The sequence below is a fragment of the Rhopalosiphum padi genome, chromosome 2 (genome assembly GCF_020882245.1).
Source record: "Rhopalosiphum padi isolate XX-2018 chromosome 2, ASM2088224v1, whole genome shotgun sequence".
NCBI lineage: Eukaryota > Metazoa > Arthropoda > Insecta > Hemiptera > Aphididae > Rhopalosiphum > Rhopalosiphum padi.
Window position 1 is genome coordinate 20567051 of NC_083598.1, and position 26355 is coordinate 20593405.

The 26355-nt window shown below is 27.3% G+C and overlaps 3 protein-coding genes across 3 annotated transcripts; 1 reads left to right on the top strand and 2 right to left on the bottom strand.

Moving 5' to 3' along the window:
* Positions 1-714: 714 nt before the first annotated feature.
* On the top strand, positions 715-2978 carry LOC132923041 (cytochrome P450 307a1-like). Its single transcript, XM_060986837.1, has 3 exons — positions 715-1255; positions 1380-2177; positions 2244-2978. The coding sequence occupies exons 1-3, from the start codon at positions 877-879 to the stop codon at positions 2579-2581; spliced, it is 1515 nt and encodes a 504-aa protein (XP_060842820.1). The 5' UTR covers positions 715-876; the 3' UTR covers positions 2582-2978.
* Positions 2979-16592: 13614 nt separating this feature from the next.
* LOC132918905 (uncharacterized) lies at positions 16593-17137 on the bottom strand. The gene is made up of 2 exons (XM_060980258.1): positions 16946-17137; positions 16593-16884 (listed from the first exon to the last, which is right to left on the bottom strand). The coding sequence occupies exons 1-2, from the start codon at positions 17128-17130 to the stop codon at positions 16593-16595; spliced, it is 477 nt and encodes a 158-aa protein (XP_060836241.1). The 5' UTR covers positions 17131-17137.
* A 5212-nt stretch (positions 17138-22349) lies between these two features.
* LOC132922236 (tubulin gamma-1 chain-like) lies at positions 22350-26355 on the bottom strand. The gene is made up of 9 exons (XM_060985645.1): positions 26143-26355; positions 25847-26052; positions 25499-25782; positions 25241-25435; positions 25054-25165; positions 24819-24953; positions 24564-24746; positions 24300-24485; positions 22350-23654 (listed from the first exon to the last, which is right to left on the bottom strand). The coding sequence occupies exons 1-9, from the start codon at positions 26189-26191 to the stop codon at positions 23634-23636; spliced, it is 1371 nt and encodes a 456-aa protein (XP_060841628.1). The 5' UTR covers positions 26192-26355; the 3' UTR covers positions 22350-23633.

Sequence of the window (26355 nt, forward strand, 5' to 3'; positions counted from 1 at the left end):
TACAAACATTTTAAATTACGAAGGCTGCTGAACATAATATATTGCAAAAATATTAACATATGTGTCATTACGTATTTATTTTATAATCTATATTATCCTGATTCTTGAAACAAATTGTTATTAAAGTTGTTCTCTTAATATTGTCCGTTTATTTTTATGTGTAATTTATATTACAGGCAAGTGATAATTACGCACAATATTATAATATAATAATTAATAAACATAATATAGTGGGGTATGTATACATAATAGCATTTATCAATAGTAGTATAATGACAAGACAATAATAATTTATAACAACTATTGGATTAAATTAAATATTTAACATAAAACTTTTGTAATACATCATAGGTAAGGTTAGACTACTATAGTAGATAATTTGTGCGATGTTTTGTATATTTTTTGTTTTTACTAAGGTAGTTTTAAACATATTAAAATTAAGTCCAAACGAGCAACATCCGTGTATAGATTACGTCATGCCCGATAAAAGATGGCTGTTTATTATGTACGTCTAGCCGAAGCGACGGGTTTTACATATTGTAGGTGAACACGAAGGTAGGCAACAGGATGAAAGGGAAAAATTCTGATTTGCAATGGAAATTACCACGATCTGTCTTATTGAATGCTCTCGGTCAGCTGATCTGATCCTGGTAGTGTGGCTGTTTGGTATAAAAGGAAAATCTAAACGTGAAACACCAATTGTCGAGCGCAAGAGCTCCGCACACACATCTAACAGCCACACCAACAACACATACACACACATTTGAGGCTTGAGCTGTGCGATTACCGACGATTAAAAAAAAATAAAATAATTTTAACTAAACAAACCGAATAAATTCTAATAACATTTAAATATAAATAATAATAATAATTATAATGGAGTTTGTATTCAGTTCTTTAACTTACTTGTTGCTTTTCGTGTTAACTGCGGTATTGTTGTTCCTGATTCGAGACGAATTGAAAACAAAACAAGTGGACCACAACGCGGGTCTCGTCGATCCGCCCGCACCCAAAGCGTGGCCGATAATTGGCCATTTATACCTGATGGCACGTTATAAGGTTCCGTATCGAGTGTTCGACGAGATTATGGCCGACTTGGGATCCGTTTTCCGTTTGGACTTGGGATCGGTACCTTGCGTTGTCATCAATGGATTAAACAATATTCGCGAGGTGTTAATGATAAAAGGCGACCATTTCGACAGCCGTCCTTCATTCCGTCGATTCAACCAGTTGTTCAAAGGCGATAAAAACAATTGTAAGTATAATTTATTGGAATATACTAAAAAATAATAATAATAATAAAAACGATAATAATTCGTAATTTCAATTTTAATTTTAATTAAATATTAATTAATTAATTATTAATATTATTTTAATAGCTCTGGCATTTTGCGACTGGTCTCAACTACAAAAAACCCGACGAGAGCTACTTAGAGCTCATACTTTTCCCAACACTACGTCCAACATGTACACCCGACTGGACAAGTGTTTGAAAACCGAATTGGCCGATTTCACAGACACCATAGATACTATGACCGACACCGGATGTGTAGACATCAAAAACATGTTGCTTCATACTTGTGCCAACGTGTTCATGTCGTACTTTTGTTCCACCCGATTCTCCAGATCCTACGACAAGTTCAGGGAGTTTATACGAAATTTTGATGACGTGTTTTACGAGGTAAACCAAGGAGCACCTTGTGACTTTCTACCCAGTTTGATGCCGCTGTACCATTGGCATTTCAAAAAAATTAGAGCATGGAGCTCAAAAATTCGCAATTTCATGGAAACCGAAATATTCAACAAAAGGAAAGCTGCATGGGTTCCAGGCACCAAGCCTGTGGATTTCGTGGACAATTTGCTTGACGCTGTCACGCAACCTGACCGGGACGACGGATTCGATATAAACATTGGGCTCTTTTCGCTAGAGGATATTATCGGTGGTCATTCAGCAATCACGAATTTCATCGTCAAGACATTGGGATTTCTAGTGGACAGACCGGATGTACAGCGGCGCATACAAGAGGAAGCGGATGCCGTGATCCAGGCCTCCGGGTCAATTGGACTTTCCGACCGATCTCAGATGCCGTACACCGAGGCCGTTATTTACGAATCTCTACGGCTGATCGCCTCGCCCATCGTACCGCATTTGGCCAACAGAGACACGTCGGTCGATGGTAAGTGTCCACAATCAACATACCGCAATCGTGGGAACATATTTACTCACCGTTTTATTTTTATAGGTGTACGAATCCCGAAAGGCACGACTGTGTTTTTAAACAATTACAGTCTACACATGAGCCCGGAACTGTGGGACAGCCCCGAACACTTCAGCCCGGAGAGGTTCATAAATGCGGAAGGGAGGTTAGAAAAACCGGAATACTTCATACCGTTCAGTGGTGGAAAACGGTCATGCATGGGATACAAGTTGGTGCAGCTATTGTCGTTCTGCACTATTGGAACGCTGCTGAACAAGTACACGCTGCTTCCGGTCGAAGACGTATCGTACGCCGTACCAAAAGGGAACCTAGCATTGCCGTTCGTTACTTTTCCCTTCCGCCTCAGACCCAGGAAACAGTGAGTCAAAATCTGTTTGAAATGCAGGTGATCCTGCAGTGGATACGAAAATGACACGCGTTCAGCGGCACAGATTACGCTTTTGTATGTGTGTGTTTGTGTGTGTGTGTGTGTGTATGTGTGTATGTGTGTGTGTGTGTGTGCACGCGCGTTCGTGTACGTTTATATTATGTGTGATAATGTGTGTGTGTATGGCAATTATTTGATGAGTCCTGCGTAACTTTAGGCCCGCTCCTATTAATGTGTTAGGGGTGTGAGGTTTTGCAGTTACGTGAGACGATAACGTGTAATAGCTATAGCTCGTCCATCCGTATATAGTAATAGCGATTACTGATTAATTTATAGACCGAAAAATGTTACCAAGATAATTTCAAAATAAATTATTTATGTTGATTATTTTATTTATTTATTATTTGTTTTTACGTCAGTACGATTTAGTAAATATATATATATATAGAGATAGTTAGATATATATAGATATAGATATATATATATCGATTGTTTCATAGTGCGATTTGTGAATTACCTTTCTAGTCTTAAAAATATATAAAGGTCGGATAGTTGAAAATGCATTATAATTTGAAAAAATATGTTTAAAAAAAAATCTATAGGAATTTAGCTAGGTTATGTAAGACTTAATAAATTTTTTTATTGATATTAGTTTTAATATTAATGCATAAAAAACATAGTGAGGGTATAGTTATAATATATTTTAGGACAGGGTTTGGCAATTATGTATACCCACGTGCACTTTAGCCACTAGCAATGCAGTCGATCGGCGTATATCATAATTTATAGTAATATTTTAAAGTCTTATATCGGCAGTTCATAGGAGCTAATTTTTAGAATAAAAATAATGCAGTTTGTTGAAATTAAAATAGTCTGTCTCTATTTTTATATGTGTGTGAAAAGAGTTTACCTGCCGTCGATCCCTGTTTTAAAATATAAGCCAAAGATAATTTATTGTTATTTCTGTTAATCTTGTAAATATTTATTGACTTGTAAGTTGTAGTTTATGTGTATACTCGTGAACATACTTTTATATTATTTTGTTATTAATTGTATTAATCAATATTATACTAAGAACAATTTAAAACTTGATTATCAAATAATTTATATAATCAAAAACATATATAGTATACATATTATACTATAGAATTTTTGTGTGTTAAAATGTAAAAGAAAAATTGTTTATAAATGTACTAATATCAAACATGTTTATGCTTTTTTTATGTCTGAAATAAATATATTTATGATCTCTAAAAATGTTTGACATTCTTTAATGGCTTAAAAGATCTGTTTTTATTCGGAAAATATATGATTTCATTTTTACGTTTTATATGTAAGTCTAACTGCCGTAAAATTTACATAAAATGATAAATATTTTACTGATTATTAGCTTATGAAAAGTTAAAATTAGTTATTTAACAATTGTACAACATTATTTTATTACAATTTTGTAAAGTAATAAGTTTTTGAAATCATATAATTTTCTTCTATATGTATATCGTTTTTAATTTAAGTATAGTGTTTACTATTCATAATAATATACTATAATAATTATATCAATAAAAGCGTACTTATTAAAAATATGTAAATCATGTTCATCCTTGAAAATTTTGATTTCAATAAATACTCACAGTTTGAGTAAAACCTTGATATCTGTAATTTTTTAATTCGTCGCTGGTCAAAATCTGACCACGTAAATAAAAATAATACCTAATACTGTTCCCATATGAAATAATTATAATAAATGAGTTCTGTTGTCAAAAAATGATAAACATCTCAAACTATAAATATATTATATACAATGAATACGCCATGTATACAGTTTAATATAAATATTTCATATTTGTGTTGAATTTGAAATTGTATATCATATTTCAAACAATATATACGGAATTTTCAACAATAGAGTCATTTTGATGTATTATACATTATTATAAAATATGTGATGATACGAATATAATTTTAAACATTTAAAAAAAAATTTTCTCGACTATAATTAGTCGTGTACAATTAGGCAATTGAAAGCAATTAGCTTTCATAAATTCATAATTTGTTGTTTTATACTTTAAAACCCTTGAGGTCTCAATATACTTATTAAATATGTAATTACTTATTAAGGAATTAAAAAAAAAATGCATCAAAAACTTAATATTACAAATTACTTTAATCGTGTGAAAATGTTAAGCATAAAAATTATTATTATTTGCTTATTTCATAACCATACCAATAAATTATATTTTACCATAATTATATTAAATTTATATAGGTTGTGCATTTGTGCAAAATGCTGCAAATATATACATTAAATCCATATTATATTAATGAAAGTTTTTTATTATTATAATTATTGTTATTCAAATATTGTATTGTTACATAATGAACGTCTGTCTGCAAAATATAAGTTTGCAAAAGCTATTCAAAATAAATCGAATTTTAAATTATATTTTCGGAAAATAATGATGTAGTCTTCTGCTCGCACACAAAAGGACAGCACATTGCAACGCTCAGATCACATTATTTTTGCAACCGAAATGACCAAGGACTGAATAAATTATACATAATTTAATGTTTAAGATCGATCGTCCATCTTCGATCTTCGTTTGTACATAAAAAAAAAAATGGTATATAAAATGTAATCCATGATAGTCGTTTTTGAATATATTACTATAGACGCTAACGCTTACATTGCTAGTCGCCTAGATTTGTTTTAAGCATATCAATGATTACTCTCTGTTATACGCTGTTTAATTTTCTATTGCGCAACAAATCACCATCGTTTTTTTTTTCATATTAGAAATTCATTTCAAATACAATCACTCAATAATTGAAAGTATTCAATAGCAAAAGTATAGTCGTTGTTCTATTCCGAATGAATCGTATAATTTAAAGAAAAATTATCATTAAAACCATACAATAGACTAGGGACAGATCAATGCATTACCAAAGTTGTTTCAATATTCCAATATACATCTGGAAGTATAAAATACCAAGTAAAATGTAAAACATATAAAAAATATATTATAAACGAATTATTACGACTATATATATTTGTATACCGTAACTTTTCTTATCTCTCTATAATAATTATAATTATTTCTTAGTTTACTCTATTTTGTTTGACAACTATAGCAGCAAGTATAGCTGTACTTAATGAAGTTATGTAAAACTTTATATTATAATAAAAGGAAACTTACCATTGGACTCAGATAAGTTACACTTAAAAAAAAACTATAAGCACATTTTGATATTATAAAATTAATACTTTTACAAGAGTTAATTTATGTAAATTTTGTTATTTTTACGAATCAAACTATAAGAGATATATAAAGTTATATTATCATATAATATAATCATTTATATTATTATTTAATATATTTATTCATTTACGACCATAAATAACTTTTTTTTGTTTAAAGTAATATTCGTTAAGTTATTCACCTAAATATTTTAAGTATAGAACACATCAGTTGACTTTCTTCTTTTTTTTTTTGATAATCTTATATCGATTTAAAAATCATGTAAAATCACACTAATACATAATATTTTCAGATGAAAGATGGATAATATTATTGAATGTTCTTTAGTAATTTTTTTCACCCAAAATAAAAGTAAAAATTTAGTACCCAATAGATAGTTGATGTATTTAAAAAAAAAATATCTTCAATCAGTAACTGTAATAACCTATTATACCAACATACAAAGCGCTAAAAAACCATTTTCATCTAACAATATCCAATCATTAGCTAAATTCACTACTTCACCCAAATTATATTTGAATAAGGTTTCTTGTTTCTATAATGTTTATTATAGGTATAAAATCTCTGTACAGCACATCAGTGAAATACGTATTATGTTTTAACGAACAGCGAATGAAATGTTAATATTATTAGCATTTCGTTCGTGTATATGCAACATATACATTTTAATAACTGTAAATGTTTTTTAAAATGCTCAGAGTCAGTGTCACATTTATAATGCATTTATTTTGAATTTTAAAACACTACTTTGGGTCAGCTAGGATTCGTAATTGTTGACCCTGTTTAACAATAGGCTTGTTTTGTAAATGTTGTAATGTCAAACATTGCAATCACGCGTATTGGTCGATAAATCTTAATACATTTGTATATATTTACAACAAATAAAGCATAAATGATTTTGTTTTACATTTGGTTTAAGCAATGCATTTAAGTACAATTTCTCATCTACCAAATATACTAACATGTTTAATGACAGTAAATTAGTGAGCTTAAGGTACATATTTTTTTATACATAATTTCACTTAAATGTATAGGTAGTACGTATCTAACCTTCTATTTTGTAATTTTAACTTTGATTCCATCATTTTTGAACATATTCATGAATTCTCAACCTCATTCTTATGTAATACCATATTATGCGGTTTTTATATCTCTTCCTCATTTGAATTGCCCCTGATTACAATATAATCCGATGCTCGAAAAATAGATAAGTGTTACAAAGTGAAAACTGAACAGCACTCGATGACACGAAATGTACAGAACTATTTTAGACACGGCATCGGATAATCTTTGTTTCTAAATTTACAAAATAATAAATATATGTATATTTACACATATATACTTGTTATTATCTGTGTGGCGTGTGTATACATTGTAAATCGTATAATCAATATACAGCTAAACGAATTTATAAAATATATTTACATTGTAATAATTACCGCTTATTTTAAATAAAGAATGTTTAATAGGTCTGCAAATAAAATAGTTGCATACAATTAATAATTCAAATATTTAAATTGCCCTACTTATTTTTCATTTCACGAAAATGAAGGTTATCAAAATAAAATAAATGAGAATGCTTTGGTTAGGTACTTAACATAATTATAGCGCAATTCACAAACCTACCTATTATTTTATAGTTATTATAGTTAGTTTTATAAGTTAATTACAAAAGTTATGATAACATTAAGTGCTGCTAATAGTGCAAGTTTTAATTCATATATTATTAATAATATGTTGAGTACATTTAATTAACTTACATGTGAAAATAGAAATTTATGTAAAATGATTATAATATAAAAAGTATTTTAAACATACAAAAAACAGCTATACTTATATATATAAAATAATCATTCAACGTATGCTCTTTATTTAGCGTTTTTAATTAATATATTGAATTATAATAAATAATTTATTTTGTTCTGACATGTGCCTTACTTTAATTTTATTAGTTTAACCGTGTATTTATTTTTTTCAATTCACCTCAGATTTAATTGTAACTTGTAAATTATATATCAGCTAATCATTAATTAAAAAAATCAATATTAATGATTTTTTTACACATAAGAGTATTTTCAGCTATTACGTTTATGAGTAAATACCTGAAAAATGTCTGAAAAATATTATATTGATTTAAAAAATAAATTGCCAAATAATAGCGTATCATCATCCATCGTACAATTTTTATATTAATAATTATATCATAATAATGCATCTATTATCATTTTCTAAATAATTTATAAGTTCTTTAAGATGATTTGAATTTCCATAACATTCGAATATTTAAATTTCCATTTTTATGCCATGTAACCCAATGGGATTCATTTTGTTTAAAATTATTTAAATTTAATATTTCGCATTAATTTTTCCAAGGTTTAAATTGTATTTTATCTCTCATAAAGCATTCTCTAATGCTTTAAATATTTAAAATATTTCAAATTTGTTTTACATTTATAATTTCTTTATTATGAGACTTACAATTTCTTTTCTTCTATAATTTTAAATTTTGCGTACATGATATAAGTTTTATTTACGATTTGCGAGTACAAAATGTATACACTTTTATGCTACAGAATATAATGAATTTAGTAATTTTTAATGGCAATAATTTTATAATATCAAGTAAAATATAGTTCTGTAAGTATACATTATTTTTCTGTGCGTATTATTTTATACAATAATATATTCATAGTTAGAAAGTAAAATAGTTTTATCCGCAATAACGAGCGAGTAGTGACTAAACTATCCAAATGATGGTTTTCGTCATAATATTGTTTTATGTCAACCTTACATCATTGGGTTTATAAAATAGAAATTATATGTAAAACATAACAATATTTATGAGCATAATCTATGGAATATTATATATAAAAAAATTCAAATCTTCATAACGAATTATCAACACTTAACCTTGACAATGACCAAGTCTTTAGGGCAGTAAAAAAAAGGGAAAAATACAGTCGACATTCCATTCATGAATGTGCATGATATGATGTGATCGAGGTCAACTTATTTTGAATACGAAATATATCTCATTTTTCACATACAGGGTGATCATTTTCTCAAATATTATTTTATAGTGGTTTTATTTTATTTTGTGCGGCACCGTTTGGTTAGAACTTAGAACCTCTCACTAGATTATTTATATAAATGCAACTGATTATTACTATGATAATTCTAATTTTTCTCGGTGAACCGAGGGTTGTTTTATTGGCAATACCCAATAAATTTAAAAATCATAATACATTTTCTAACAAAATAATAATGTTTATTATAATATAATTACATTATGTATCCATAAATACATTGCAGTTTATGTGTTAACGATAATCATAATTTAACACTAAATTAATATATTTTTTAAATTTATATTTAGATTGCAATAACATTATTGAAGTTTTTGTCGCACAAAAGTCATGGAAGAAATTATAAATTTACTATTTACATTATATTATACTTATAAATTAAACGTGTAATTAAAGTATAAAAACATTATTCAAAATATTTGTTTAATTGGTGTGTATTGTTAATGTTATTTGTTATTGATTGGGGAGGCAGGTGGAATCGAATTTATTTCAACTCAGGACTCATATTTTCTAAATGCACCACTGTTTATTGGTAAATTGTAAGTACTACAATAAAGTGTGTGTATTTTTTTTATTATTTTATCATATTTTGGAATATACAATTTGTTTAAATCTTCAACAATGTGGAAATTTAATCTAGTTTGTACTTTTTGAGGTAATTGTGAAAAACTAACAATATACAAAAGAAAACAGAAATATTTATTTAACATCAAATTTATCAATTTTTTTCTATTGTAATATATAAATTAAAATTTGTGATTTACTGTACAGCAGAAACAAGTTACTGATATTTTACACTTTAAACAATATATTTTTCTCGAATTTTTTTGAATGTCTATTGTAAGTATTGAATAAATAGTTAATTATTTTTAGTTGTTTGTGGTGTTTTTTGGCAAAATATTTTTATAAAAATTAATTGAGAAAATAAACCTTACATTAAAATTATCACATTATATATGTATGTATATATATTAATTATAAAGTATAAAACTGCTGTATGAAAATAGTTTACTATTTCAAATTCCAATCAGAATATCAAGTAGTATATTATACATACAATCACATCTCATAGTAAGTATCACCGAATCTTAAGAATTTTGTATCAGCTTATAAAATTATTCATGTTAAACTATTAAAGTCATCTTATGATGATTTTTCAATTCTGTCATCCTTGACAATTTGACATAATATATGAAAACACGTTATTTCCATTTATTGTTAAAAGAAAAAAAAATGTGACAAATTATGAAAATAAAAAATTTAAGTTTAAAAAAAGAAGATTTTACAATTGAATTTTATTATATTTTATTAATACATATTCAAGGCCATAAATCTTTCTGAAGCAGATGATCTAAATAATAAATTGTTGTCTTTGTATTACACAATATAGATAATAATATATTATAGAATTAAACTGTTTATTATGTACCAATTGGACTTATTAGTTAACTCGTGAGTCACAACAGTCATGTCTCCGTGGTAAATAATACGTTTTTTATAAAAGTGACAAATTCGCAATGTTCAAATCGTATAAATAATATTATTATTATTATTATACTAGTTTCCAGTATTTATTATAGTTTTACTTTTCACTATAACATTATTATACTACGTTTATTATAGTGTTCCATAGACAATAGTCGTCGAAGTTATTAACAACATACTATACATAAACAATAGCGTACAAGTTATATATTACATATCATAAAACGTTAACATCTATTAAATATTAATATTTAATATCCGATAACATGTTTGATACATGATTAACATTGTTTTGCATAAGGATGGAGGGGTGATAAATTGTACTACAAACATCATTATAATAAATAATAATGTTTTCATACTTGTGTTTCGATTTATAATAAACATAGATATAGGTAGCTGTTACACATGCTGAAAACTCGGTATAGACGTTGCAGAATATTCAAGGATTTTTTTTTTATTTAAGTATACGCTTTACACGTGACTTTTTGAGTGAATCGCACTCACTTGAATTAAAAATTATAATTTATAACAAAAAATGAATAGTAAACCTAATGAAATTCAGACACGAGACAATAATATGTGAATTTATTTTAGTCTAACAATAACAGTTACGATGAGATACTTGCTTATAAATTATAATATATATATCAATCATAGCTTAAATGCTTTATTCAAAAAACCTGTGAAAAAAACCAGAATTTTTTAAGTTCAATATAATATATACATTAAATTCAAAATATGCTATTTTAAGTATATTGTGCCTGATATTTAGCAAATATAAATAAATAAGGACGTATTATTTTTTTTAAATTAAAATTATGAAATTTACAGTGACATTTATCAGTATTTCGTTTCACAACTTTAAACATGTATTCAATAATCATTATACTAAATGTTATTAAAAAATATATTTATACATTATACATAGGAAACAACATATTTAATTATTAATATCCACCATTATACGTCATATTAAACGTCTTGTGTCTCATAATATGATGTATAATGAGACATTGATTTTATATTTTCGCTACCATTATTTTTGATATCGAAAGTATTCATCTTTTCGTAAAAATAAATGCGATGTAATTACAATAAAAAATATCTCGTCATTTTCATACCTTTATTTTTGTATTGTAATAATATAGTTTCTACAAGTTTTATAAAATTCATTACAAAAAAAAAATGACTATAAATAAAAGTAATGAAGAAAAAGAACACTGCAATACACAATATAATATAATGTATAAATGTACTTAAAAGTAAAATATAAAGTTTTTACAAAATAAAATGTTTTAAATGAAACCAAAATTTATTAATAATTATAATATTAGATAGAAAATGTTTTTAATATAATATATGAAATATGAATAAATAATAATATAAAGGTATTGTAGTTTTGAGGAGTAACGAATAGGCAATATTAGATCCAAGACATCATTAAGTGATGGTTTCTTGTAAATAACAATGTATTATAATTTACAAGTGTGTGCGAACGTGTTGACATAATACAAATGATAAAAAATTTTACTGTTACTATTAAATATACTACATAGGTATCTACTATATAAGTGTATTATTATTTACAATCGTATTTATATGGAAACAATTCACTACACAGAATATTAATATTTATTGAACAAAAAGGACACTACTATAATCGCTTGTTGTTGTCATCAATGTACCACGAATTTTACGTTAATCAACGTTACAATTTATTGAATTTTATCTATGATTTACGAGTATTGTATTTGAACAGTATTTATGTCTCTCTAAACAGATTAGGTATATGATTTAAAATTTAAAAAAAAATTTTTATTTTCATTTTTGTTTGAATTAATTTTTCTTATTCCTAATATGATTAATTTAATTACTATAATAAGTAAGCTCTAATTAATTTATGTTCTAAAAAAGTAATAATATTATAAAATATATATTATACCACTATTAATTACTTTAATTAGGGTTTAATAATTATATTAATCAAAATCTATTATTTACGAACAATAACATAAATTAATATTTATTGTTATGTATAATCGTATGATTTTACCTCATTTACTATAACTTGCTACTAATTGAAGTATTATATTATATAGGTCAATATGCTATACATAGTAGGAAAATGATTTCTTCTCATACGTATTTTATCTTCTATAGGATCAATATTTATAGGAACCTACCCTAATTAAATTGACAATATTATGTTGTCCCAGAAAGTTGTAGTATTATAAAACTTAATAAATGAAAAAATACTATTGTACTGGAAATGTTATGGATTATCGCATCAAAATGTCCACATACGATAAAGTTAGATTTATACAAATGCGATCTGTTTTAGTTTTCTGCCAAAATATATAACTATAATATTATTATTTTCAAAAATCATAAATATCGAAAATTTAACTTGCTAAATCATATAACTTGATAAATTTTAATCAATTTAAAATAAACGAATTTAAGAATGGCGTCCAGTGAAAAATGTCACTTTGAATCCGTCTCCATCTAAGATCACTTCAAACCGATTATGGGGTACGCTATGCCACGTCGTAACACTACAATCGGAATTTAAATAAATTAAGGATAGTGAACAATTCTCACAAATAAATTATTATGATGATAAGTTGTGTCTTTATATAACTCGTTTTTTTAATCACAGTTAGGTCAATTTATGAGTAATATTGAATTAATTTTCCAAGCTCTATGAGTATTAAAATTAAAAATGTTTTTTTTTTTGATGTTGAAACAGATTTGAAGGTTTATTTTAAATTCTATATACCGTTTATTTCAATTATCTAAATAAAGGTAATCAGTTGTTGAATATACAAAAATGTTTACATTTTTTAAGTCAAATTTCGATAAATTAATATTTAAATCAGTTCAAGAGTTCTATCTAAATAAGATAATAAGGAGTCCAACTTTGTTTTCAAAATCTATAATGACGTGTAAGTGTAATTACTAATTAGATCGATTGATATTCAGTACTTTGGAATGAAAATAGGTAGATCTTCACCGTGAAGGCTCGAAAAAGTAGTCTGTAGAAATCCCTTTAAGTGTAATTTAAACCTGCAGGCCATGGAAAATGTCTTATATACATAATACCAGATAGCAAATGTCCCATTCTTTGAGTGACAATTTATACAGGCCCGTAGACCTTAAACGTTAAACCCCGAATTCGAAATTTTTAATTTGAATTTAACACTTTAAGTTAATGTATTTTATTTAATATTTGTCGGAAAAGTGTTGGACCTTTAAATCAACGTATGAAGAAAGTCATCTCGCTGTTGTCTGCGGTAGGTATTCATTAAACACATGGCATTCAATAACAACAATTTCCTCACGGTTTCTTTTTTTTTATCGGACACGCGCGTATTTTAAACGGAAACTGTTTTCCGCCATTTAATTTGTACACGACCCATGGTAACCACCGTGAAGCGTGGATTACTATAATAATAATAATAATAAATACGCGTATGTACTACCTACTGCAGTATGTGAATTCGGACGGTTTGGCAGCTCAAATATTATAACAATTTAATTGAGCTATCCGTCGGATCCATCCCCTGCGGATACACGCTGTATATTACGCGTCGTACATTATATATGATTATAATATACGATATAGTACCATATGTATACTATTATACGTATATTTATAGGTGTACCGAGTCGGGATAAAAACTCCGGCGAATATTTTACAGTTGTATCATACCATCATAATATACTGGCATGTACACATGATGACGAATTATATATTTATATGTATATATAGCGAGAACATATACCTATATAATATTATATGCTCGTGCGGAAGAAAAAAATGAACTTGATGCGGGTAAAAATAGTAGTAATAATAATAATAGGAAGCACGCGGCGTGTTATAACAATATGATATGTGCGAGTGATGGAGGATTTAAAAATATTCAAATAATCGAATTATACTGTCATATACTTATTATTATTATGTATACTCGATCGAAACCGAACGCGCTGATGTCTGTAGCAACAGTCTTCTATATCTATATGGTATATTATATATAACCCGTGTAAGTATGTATATTATACGCACCACCTATTATGTACAGGGTGTCTTGCCGTTACCAAACACACGGCCGTCTAATGGTTGTAGTACACACCTCCCACACACCTCTTACAGCACAAATATTTGAATATTATACAATGAACTAGAAAAATTTACATTTTACATTTTAATAGTTTTGGACGCGTCTAAAATAGACAGAATTTCAAAAATACCTATTAAGTAAAAACAAAATAGTCGTTGACGACGATGAGTACGGCAAAACGCCTTACACCCTGTATAATACAGATATATTATTTACCTATATACATAAATACATATATATATATATATATATGTGTGTGTGTATATGTGTATATGTATATACGAATATATTTTTTTTCTGAATACGATTTACATACGTTTACGTTTATATCACCGGCGTGGCAGATGTATTGCATTATTATTATTATACGAATCCGTTGTAAAAATTCAATGTTAACCAATTCCCCACCCTATACTAATATAAGTATATATGTATATAGTATATACAATACCTAAATATAATACGTGTAAATATATAATAATATGTACTTCTACCTGTGTATTATGTATGTATATTATCATATTAGACCCCGTCCATAATAGACTGCAGTGAATCTGTTTTCGGCTTCCTGTATGTACGCGTAATGCCATTTTTATTCCCTCCCCGTTCAGCCGTATTATACTAGCGGTCATTTAAACACCGACGTACACAGTATACCTATATAATGATGGATTAATATACATTTCGATTTTTCCACTCTCGCGACTTGTCATTTGGCACGCACACACACCCGGATTACCAGCTGAATAGATGGATAGGTCACAGCTCATAGGTACCTACAGGCGAGGCATGCGGGACTAAAAGTCTAGGAGTTATTTACACACGAGCTCTATAATATTATGAAAATAGAAAAATAAGAAAAAATTGAAAATTCTTGATTGTAAAATAAAATGAATAATAATCTAACTTCAATGAAAGTATATGTTATATCTTTTTTACTTTTTTATAAAACTTGTTTGATTGTTTTATCATACTCTTCGTCCTTGCGTTACCTATACCGCTATCACTGTCGAATGTCGGAAACGATGCGGCTGTCCTTTAGAGAGGTATGGTCGAATTGCACTCGGGTTTAAAAAAGATAATGATCGAACTGCACTTGGGCTCAAAAAAAGTATTTCAATAAAATTATCATGCATTTGAAGGGGTAAATTAAGTGGTTCTTCATGGTTATGTATTAATACACCGAAAAATAACTGTAGAACATTCATTAAGATATATAGTTTTGAAAGACAACCACAATGGTTACAACGCCATTTTAACACTATCATTTACTCATTTACATTTTTTTTTTTTTGTAAAATGTATAACTTTGATACACAATTAAGTCATTCACTTATAATAATTTTTAAATTGTTCATGTTTACACATCGACGTAAAAGTATGTACTAATTGTAGTTTACATAGGTCTAAATAGCACACGGTATAAAATATAAGTATATTAATCTTATATTGTTATTGATAACTATTTATTATCCAGTTAGGTTAGAATTCTTGGTGACAATAATTACCTGTGTTATCTAAATGGCATTGACGAACTAATATATAATGCTATTAAATAGGTAGCCCATAGCGTTCGTAAACATAAGATTCGTAATACTTTTAACGGGTTTTTACTATACACATATTTGACTTGTAACAAGTTCTCACGTTTTTTCCATTTTAACTCTTTTTTTAACGAGTGCATTTCAACCACTACCTGATTTTTACCCGAGTGCAGTTTGACCATTACCTTTGTTCAATCTAAGTGCAATTTGATCATTTTTCTGTAGGTAATAAGCGCAATTCGAATTCGAGGCTATCGAACGATTGAGAACACTTAAAAATAACAAAGAACTTACCACTGACCCTATAAAAACCCAAAAAAGAATACTATTGAGAACGGATGATTTACATGCAACGTTGCCATATCATTTAACAAATATTCTAGAAAAAAGTCATAAGTAATATAAATATGTTTAAATTTTTTTTAAAAATGTAGAATTATAAAAAAAAAATGTAATACCTATGTATAAAAAATGTAATAAATAAGTAATAAGTAATAACAAATAAACCTATAAATTAGTTATAGCAGGATAGCGTAATCCAACATACTCTAAATATTTTAATAAATTACTTGAACTTTTATTTGCTACATACCACATATATTTATTATGAATATTAATTATTTTTTCCTTTTGTTTTATTGGCATTTCTTTTTTTTTACCCTGTTCTATCGTTGCTATTTTTAATGAACTTTCTGATTGTGTTTCAATTAGTGTTTGAATAACAATATATATTGCTGGATGAGAACTGTAAAATTGGCTGTTAAATGTTCTGTGAAAGCTTTCAGCGGCATTGGTAGTCCTAGAAAGTTATTAATTGTAGTAATTATTAATTTGCATGTATTAATTTATTTGAAACTTACCTGGGATTTTCCGAAGATTTCATTGCCCACAATTTCGTATTGAACGGACAGCCAGGCTGTATGTAATTATTTAAAACATAATCTGAAAAAATGTGACCAATTTCTTCATTTGGGCAAACAGCGATTAACTCTACGAATGCATCTTCAACTTCGTCATGGTTTATAAATTGTAGACCAAAAAACATCTTTAGCCAATTTCCTAGGGCGTCATCAGAATTTTTATATGCATTTCGAAGTTTACTTTCACTATTTATCTAAAATAAAAATAAATGTTTCAATTAAAATGAAATACTTCCCAATTTTTTATTGCTATAATTTTAAAAGTTTACTGTTTTAAAAATTAAAATAATAAAATAATTATAAGTATAATTTATTTTTAATTTACCTTTCGCCACCATGCTTGTCCTAGATGGAATCTTCAACCAATAATATTAACTTGAGGGAACATTTCTACCGCTGCTTTATGGGCTCCAAGTTCAAAACCCAAGTGCAAATTAGTAATGTTTAACACTCGATTTGTCATTTTAAAACATAAATCAACAATAAACTTCTACATGTTACTGTACGTTTCTTTTAATTTGTCATTTAAAAAAAAGTATACCACAACTACAGGCACATAATGGCCATTTTTAAAACAATGAATTGTGTAAAGCTGAACAAAATATTTCGGTGCATATTCAAATGTACCGTCGCCAAAAAAATCAGTACAAGTCGTCATAAATTCCATATTTTGTATTGTAGTTAAACATATAAACAGTTGATTGTCAGGTACGTGAATAAATTGTTGGCCTTTATACATAAAACTGTTTTCATTTTGATTGTCCTTATGCTGAGTAAATGCTTCATCGAGTGACTTAGGAAATGGTGGATAATATTTTCTTCGTTCGGTGTACATAGTTTTCCTAATCGTATTAAGGTCTTTATGACATAAAGTCGAATAATTGTCTGTTAATAGTTCAGTGCGTATTATTTTATTTGGCTTTGTAGAAATGCAATCTACGGCTTTTCGCTTGCAGTTTTCACGTAGGTACAACTTGACGTTCTATAGTAGACGTAGGGATATCGGAATGATAATGCTTACCGAGTCTTTGAATCAATAATTTTTTTTCTCTGTCTGTTAGAATACTTGCAGAACATTTATTGTATGAACACTTCCATTTCAACCGTGTGTCTTTACGTTTCCGAACTTAAAGGATATTTATTATTATCTAATAGTACTAGATCTTCACCTCATTCACTTCGTATAATTTTAATTTCATTATTTTCCATATTATAATATTTTATAAACTGACGAATACTTCGTTGACGTTTGAGCGACGACTACAACGCCTATTAAATCATTCTCTCGTATACCTGGTATCTAAGTTATAAATAACATCCGATAAACGGTCCGATAAATATTAAATATCAACCGGATCAATCGTTCAGCCAAAAAGGTATAACGTTCTTTATCGTTCGATCGATAGCCGATTATCGTGCTCAAATTATGTTTCGATTACATTTGGCAACGTTGGAAAAAAAAAATATCGAGCGTTCTCAATTGTGTTACCAAAAATAACGTTCTCAATCGTAACGTTCTGAATCGTATTTTACCGGAATTCGACTATCCCGCTTTAGAGGAATCACGAATATTTTAGATTCTGAGCGGACTAGAAATGTATTAATTATAAAATGATGTGTTTTATTATTTTTGCAACATTTTCAGTTTTCACATATTTTTGATAACTATAAGGCGTAAATAATCGTAAATGATAATATTGATATAATCAAAGTATTGCATTAAAAAAAATGGTTACCTATGGTACGATTTGGGTTATCCATAAGATTCTGAGAGTACAACTTTCAAGTTTAATCAAAAATGCACAAGGTTACAAATGAGCGCATTTCAGCCCTTTTTTTAGATCGAATTTTCTTAGGCTATTTGATAATATTTTTAAATCTGTGTTGAAAGTATATAACTATAGCATTTTGTACTTTCTTATCTCCTCCCATTCCTAAAAAAATTCAATATAGGTAGCATATTCTGCACTCAAAATAACAAAGTGACAAATCTACAATAATATCAAAAGGTTAATATATGGTCTAATTTTACTGCCATTATACAGAATGACTTACTAAGCACGACCAACCCCAATTTTTAATTTGATAACTATAATAATTTGTTCAAATTCTGATTTTTTAAATTTCAAAATATAATTAATGAACGTATTTTTAAAATCTTGAGATTTTTTTGTATTTGGTAGAGACACCTAATTAGAACTCCTTTTATTACTATAAAGTGTAAATTATTATTAGCTGGATGATTTAATTGAAAATGTTAATGTATCTAATATAAATATTCATAGCCAATGGGCACGGACGATATAGACCTCGTAATCGTTAATTTAATGGAACATAGTCACTATAATATGCCTATATAGAAAAATATCACTGTATAGTATAATAATCATTGGATATGAACATCCATCACCAAAGACGAAAAAATCTGTAGACCATGTCGCAGCTGAAGAAAAACAGTACCTATTACTCTATTGAGTGGTGGCTGTATTAGATTGTCATCCTAGTCCTGACAATGATGATGGACACGGTATAACTGAAGCAGAAGTTAAATATAGAACTAATGGAAAGTACAAACACATATGATGTTTACTACAACAAAATTCCAATCACTGTAAACGGTTATCAGTTTATCACGTATTATGCTCAGCATAATGTGACATAATATTCTCTGTAGACTGTAAGGTACAATATAAACAGCAAAAAAGAAAAACCATCATCTTTACTATAAAATTCACGAACAGAATAAATATTTATAGGAAATAACCCGTAATGTTTATCTTTATTGTTTACAAAGAACTTTACTCTTTACATAATAGTTATGACTTCAGTCTCAAAATAAAACAAAAACATATGTCAATTTTTTAGTTTCTTATTTTTCATAAGATTTTAATGATAAAATAAATATTAAAGTTTTGAGTACCCAACAATTTTAAATTACAACAAAATAACTAAAATCAATATTCTTTGTTTATTTATCTAATTTCGTACGTTTTTGAACATTTAAACTAAAAACGTCCAAAAAATAAAAATAAAAGTAATAATATATTTTTAGAATAATTTAGTTACAATATGAAGTACTTACTACTTATTACTACACAATGTAAAAATATTAGAAAAAATATATTATTAGTAAGATATGATAATATAAACAATTTGTAAACATTTTAAGTATATAACGTTATTCGTGTTTGACTTACAGTAGTTACACCCAAAAAATATAGTTGATTTTTTCGGATATTGGTAGTTGTGCGTAAAAATTCCCGTTCCTCTTTAATCTTTTGGTTTCTTAGTTTTTTTTTGAAAGTAACTTCTAGAATTAGTTTTTTTTACCTCCATAGTACTTACTAGATCCAATTTATTACCAAAAACCAACCCAAAAATTATGAAAATGTTTTGCTGTCCCAAAAGGTAATGACAGTAACAGATAGAAAAAAAACACTCATCATTATAAAATCAATTTATCGCTCCGTTCAGAATCTAGAAAAAGAGAACATTTTTTAAATTTTCTTGTAGGGAGTGAATTTAGATGGTATTTTGGGGAGAGAGATTAAAATCAAAAATTCCCAGTACTTTTTTTTTAATATTTGGAAATTAATATTACGGGAATATTACGTTAAATTAGTTTTTTGTTGTTACCTAAAAACGATTAATTGTAGATAGATAATTGGAATTTTTACCAAATTGTATTATTAGTATTTTCCATATACATTATACTTGTTATAATTTTCAAAATCTTTTTGAGCTATTTATTTACAGAGTTTTCAACATTTGTAAACCTTTCCGCTCAAAATCGTTTTTTGTATAAATACAATGATTTATCATAATCAAAACATATATAATATACATACATTAAAACATTACAGTAACTTATCTAAATAACCTTACTAAATGACGAGGTACCTACATTCGACACCTAGATACTGTACAATATAATGGAAATATATCTACTTACCCCCTATTTTATTTTGACCCCCTCACATAATACAAACAAGTATAACAGGCAACAAGATCCAATATACTACCACTCTTAAAGTTAAAAATCTTAACATTTTTTCTGCTTCTAAAGATGTTTTCCCCCTTTTTTTTATTAATAAAAATATACAATTTATTCTTCAAGACATAGGTAATAAGAAAATGATTATTGTTTACAATACATTGATAATATTATGTTGTATGCAAAGGGGCAATACGGCGACGAAGCACCACTGGGCTGGTCAAGACCGAGAGTTATTGACCATTGACAAAAAAAAACTAAACGCCTGCAACTGGGCGGGTAAGGCAATTTTTCATGCACGTCTTATGTGTTATGAGTAGGCAAACCCCTCATGCATGACGACGACACAGAGGAGCGGGAGCGGTTATGAGATATTGAGATCTATGAGGAAAGCAGGATGATACAGGTTATTTATGGGGACGGGGGCCCTGTGATCGATCCGGTCTGGTGTAATGACCACAGGGTACAAATATAATAGATGGGGCTGTACTTAAGATTAATTCTAAATATTTTACCTTAATGACTAAGGTAGGTGATCAGCTTGCTGGTGACTGGCACGACTGTTTTAATCATTAAAATATTATGATTTATTAGATCTCAACACCATTGACTAAAATAATATATAAATAAAAATTCTGACACAATAAAATGCAAGTTATTATTTATATTATATATATCAAAGGGTTTGAATAAGTTTATGATTTGGATAAATTATATTTTTTGAATGTTTTATGGCTATCTAGTTTATAAGTTAGCTAGTTGCTGGTGTATCTCGGCATTAGTGAAACTGGCTATGTTGGGAATAATCGAAGTCGTGAGTATGTCTACCTAGGTGGCTATTTAATTTGAGAACATCCAGTTAAATTTCTTCTAAGGGTTAAATAGGATTTTTAATGTTGACAGACACAAAATGATTTGGCAACCTGATTAGTTTATAGAAAAATTATTAAAAGCTAATTTGAGTGTTTAGTTATTAATTATCAGCCACCCTCCAAATTGGATAAAGTTGGACAATCTGTTGACAGCAGATTAGTCATAGTGCTCTTTTAATTTTGGTTTTAATGTAACTCGGATAAACAGTAAACACAATCAGGTTTAACTCTAATTTTAGCATTGCTTATTTAATAAAATAAAATAAACTTTTAATTTAATGTAATTTGTCGTTATGAAAATATACGCATGTTATATATTATATAATATTAATTAATAAAATAACAATAATATGACAGAAAGTTAATCTATCTATAAAAAGTATCTGACATTATTTAAATGTTTAAAATTTTCATAGTAGTCTTAAACGTATGATTTTGTTTTTAAATTTAAACAAACAACTAAATAAAATAATATATATATAATGTTTTTATCATAATTGAAATTTTTATTTGTATATGAATAAAACTATAGTTATAACATCTAACTACGATAGCCATAACTTTAAAATTATATTGTTATTTATAAACAATAATTGGAAAATTTGGTAAAACAACATTTAAAATTTATTTTATTTTTTAAAAACCTCATTATTAACAATTAATTATAATAAATGAATGAAATTTGGAGCTTATAATTTGAAATTTTATTAACTTCTAATATTATAAATTTCATAAAGTACAGTAGAACCTCGATTATCCATCCCCCGATTAACAGTTTTTCTCAGTTAACCGTCAGGCACGTTTGCACGGAATACTTATGCATTGCAGTAAATAATAATAATATATATATATAATCCGAAACTTTCTGGCAATATCTACTAGATACTCCATAGGTACATATGTATATATAAATATTATGGGTGAGATAAAAACAGTTAATTGTGATCGCATTTTGTTTTTGAAAAGTCAGTTAGTTATATATTACACGTGTGTTCGTTCACTTGACCGTTCGCGTTTTTAGTCTCTTTGTGTGCAAATATTTTAAGTTTATCATAATTACTAAATAATAATAATAAATAATATGTATGTATGTTTAAAAAAAAATGTTATTGCTCGCTTAACTGTCAAAGCTCTGGTCCTGAGACTGACGGTTAATCAAGGTTCTACTGTATTGTCAATTATTTAGTTTTAAAAAAATAAAACAACTATTTTTTTATGACAAATATATATTATTTAAATCATAAATAAAACTATAGAATATTTTTATTAAATAATTTGTTTACAAGACAAAAGTAAAAAAAATTAAAAAAAACAATCAGTCAATATTGTGCATAAAATGACACTATAAAAGAATTTTTTTTAACTCTTATTTTTTTCTATATTTTAGTTTAGTTACCCTAAATAGATTTTTATACATATCATTAGACTCAATTGCATTTTAATCTAGTTCATTGAAAAAGTATAAGAAAAAATATAATAATGTGAATTTAAACTCGTTATATGAAATATAAGTATTTTTACTATAATAATGTGGTAATTACTGAATCTTTACATTATTTAGTAACAAACACACAAAAAAAAAAAAAAAATTCAATAAACAGAGAATTCAGATCAATATGTTAGATGTTAGTAACTATAAATAATAAGTTATTTTTTAACAAAATGTAAAAATAGTTAAATAGATATAATTATAGAAAATTATATAATTTAACAAAATTGTGATGAATGTTAGTAGGTGAAAATAATGAACTTTCCGACTTCCTTAATTATTGACAACATTTTTCTGAAAATAAAAAAAATAATCTTTCAAAATAATTTTTAAATATAAATTGTGACATAGCACATAATATGTAAATAGTAATTACCACCTAATATTCTAATGGAATTTAGCTGGCCAATATCAAAAACATAATAAAATGTTCGAAAAAAATAAGTTATTCATGTTGATGTGGTTAACATATATTATCTAGTTATTAACATGCATCTATTTTTCAGTGAAGTATTAAAAAAATTTAAAAAAAAGTTATAAACCAAACTTAGTTTTTAATATTAGTATTTAATCAAAGTTGAAATGTTAAAATCAATTAAAAAAATTCTATCTAAAGATTTTGTAAAAAAAATCAAAAATTAACATTGTGTTATGTTAAATTTATAAGTAAAATAGACTAGGTTATTATACAAAATAGATTTAGTAAAGCAGAAATATAAACATAGTAAAATGCCAATTAAATAAAGATCCAAAAATTTTCATTCAATATTTGTTTTTAGTTTTCTTAAACTTCATTAAACTATATCATACCTAGTTAATATGAATATATGATTGTTAACAATCATTTTATTGTATTAAAAGAATACATAGTGCCAATACTCTTATTGCTATAAATTATACACAACACCACAGTTAAAACATTTCACTTTTTTTACATACAGGTTGCCATTGAAGATATGTGTCCTTAGTGGCTTCCAAATACTCATCTACAAGATTTTGAACTACAGCTCTAGAATCATCCATCTCACATAGATCATCTTTGAACATATTTTGTTTACGAAATTGATCTAAAAACGCTTCTCTGTGTCGCAGTTTATCGTACTGATCCAGAACTCTTTGGAAAAGCTGAAAAAAAAAATTAATAATAATTATTCCTTTTTGAATTATTATATTTTAATTATTAAGATATAAAATATAATATACTTGAGATATGCTTGTATGGTTGGCTAACATAAGACCAGATACACGGTGCGCAGTGGGAACATAGGGTGATTTCTTTGAAAGAGCAACTTGAATACTGGATGGACCCCAATTAATAAAATTTACAGTTTTTCTTTCTCTAATTCTTTGGAGTGATTTGTATACTTGTGTAGGATCAACATCACCCTTTAATTTAATTATTATCATTGATTATTTTCATTTACGTACATTTATTAACCAAATATATAAAATAAATACTTGTATTATATTTAATATAGATAAGTAGCAATGTGGTATGGTAGATCTTTCTTGTGCTGTGGATACCATCATATTTTTTGGCTGCAATAACCGTCTCATTACATCAAAAACTGTAGTTTTACGAATATTAGCATCCTATTTACAAAATAAATATGTTAATGTAAGCTAAATATTACTATATAATATGTATAGATGCTAAAAATATATATATATAAAAAAAAAATTATTAAAGTACCTCATGATCAGTAGTTAATGGTGTGTAACCTGTCATAAGAAAGTGTAAACGTGGTGATGGTATCAAAGGTCCAATGAGACCAACTAAATCATTGTTCATGTATGATGGGTATCTAAATAAGATCAAAACTATACAATCAGTTTAACTATAAACAAGTAATAAAAATAAATAAAACTTAAAACATTACCTTAGAGTAGCAGTTGAAACAGACATGATTGTAGACACTAATGAATTTATTTGAGCAAATGACGGATTTTCTATGTGTAATCGATCAGTAGCAATTCGATTTAATGCTGTATTATCTAAGACTACAACGCAATCTGCACTCTGTGCAAGTCGTTTTAAAGTCAATAACGAATTATAAGGTTGTACGACTACATCACTGTGAATATAATTTGATAGAAATTTTGATTTGAACATAAATATGAAATAGTTAAACCCTTACCTAATTTCATCTTGATTTGGAAATACACTATATGTTTCGATTATTTTTTTTGGATATCGATCAGTTAAGTGTTCAAGTATAAACGAACCCATTCCTGAACCTGTACCCCCAGCAATTGAATGGCACAATACAAATCCTTGAAGACTATCACCTCCTTCTGCTTCACGATCTAATATGTCAAACACTTCTTCTTGTAGTCTTTCACCTTGACTAAAACCTGATGCCCAATTGTTTCCAGCACCACCACCATGTTTAGATAGATATACATTTTCAGGGTTGTATAGCTAAATTCAATAAATCATTATTATAACAATGAAAATCTTATTTATAAATCTTCTTCAAGCTTACTTTTGAGTAATTGGATGACATAATTGAATGTATGACACGAGGTTCCAAATCTAACAAAACAGCTCTTGGCACATAATGGTTGTCATCAGCCTGATAAAAAAATACATCTTTTCGGTCGCCAACACCTTCTGTAGCAAATGGCTCCAGTACTCCTTCTGGATTGATACCATGTTCGGCGCATAGTTTTTTCCAAAATTCAAATCCAACTTAAAACAAAGTAAAAGGTATTAAATCTTCGTATGTCAAAATAAAGCTAAATTACATTTGTCGATTACCTTAATCTAAAAATTACTTACTTTGATTTCCACATTGGCCTAATTGGACCGTTATCATTTCACACGGCATTTTAAAACTAAGATTATTTATTATTTTATTACATCAAATTCAACAACTTAAGTAACAGTTCGAAAAAAAAAACAAAAAAAAGTATAATTTATTTAAACAATAATTGAATAATGAAAGTTTCAAATTTCAACAAAAATAATAAAAAAATATGCGAAATTTATAAT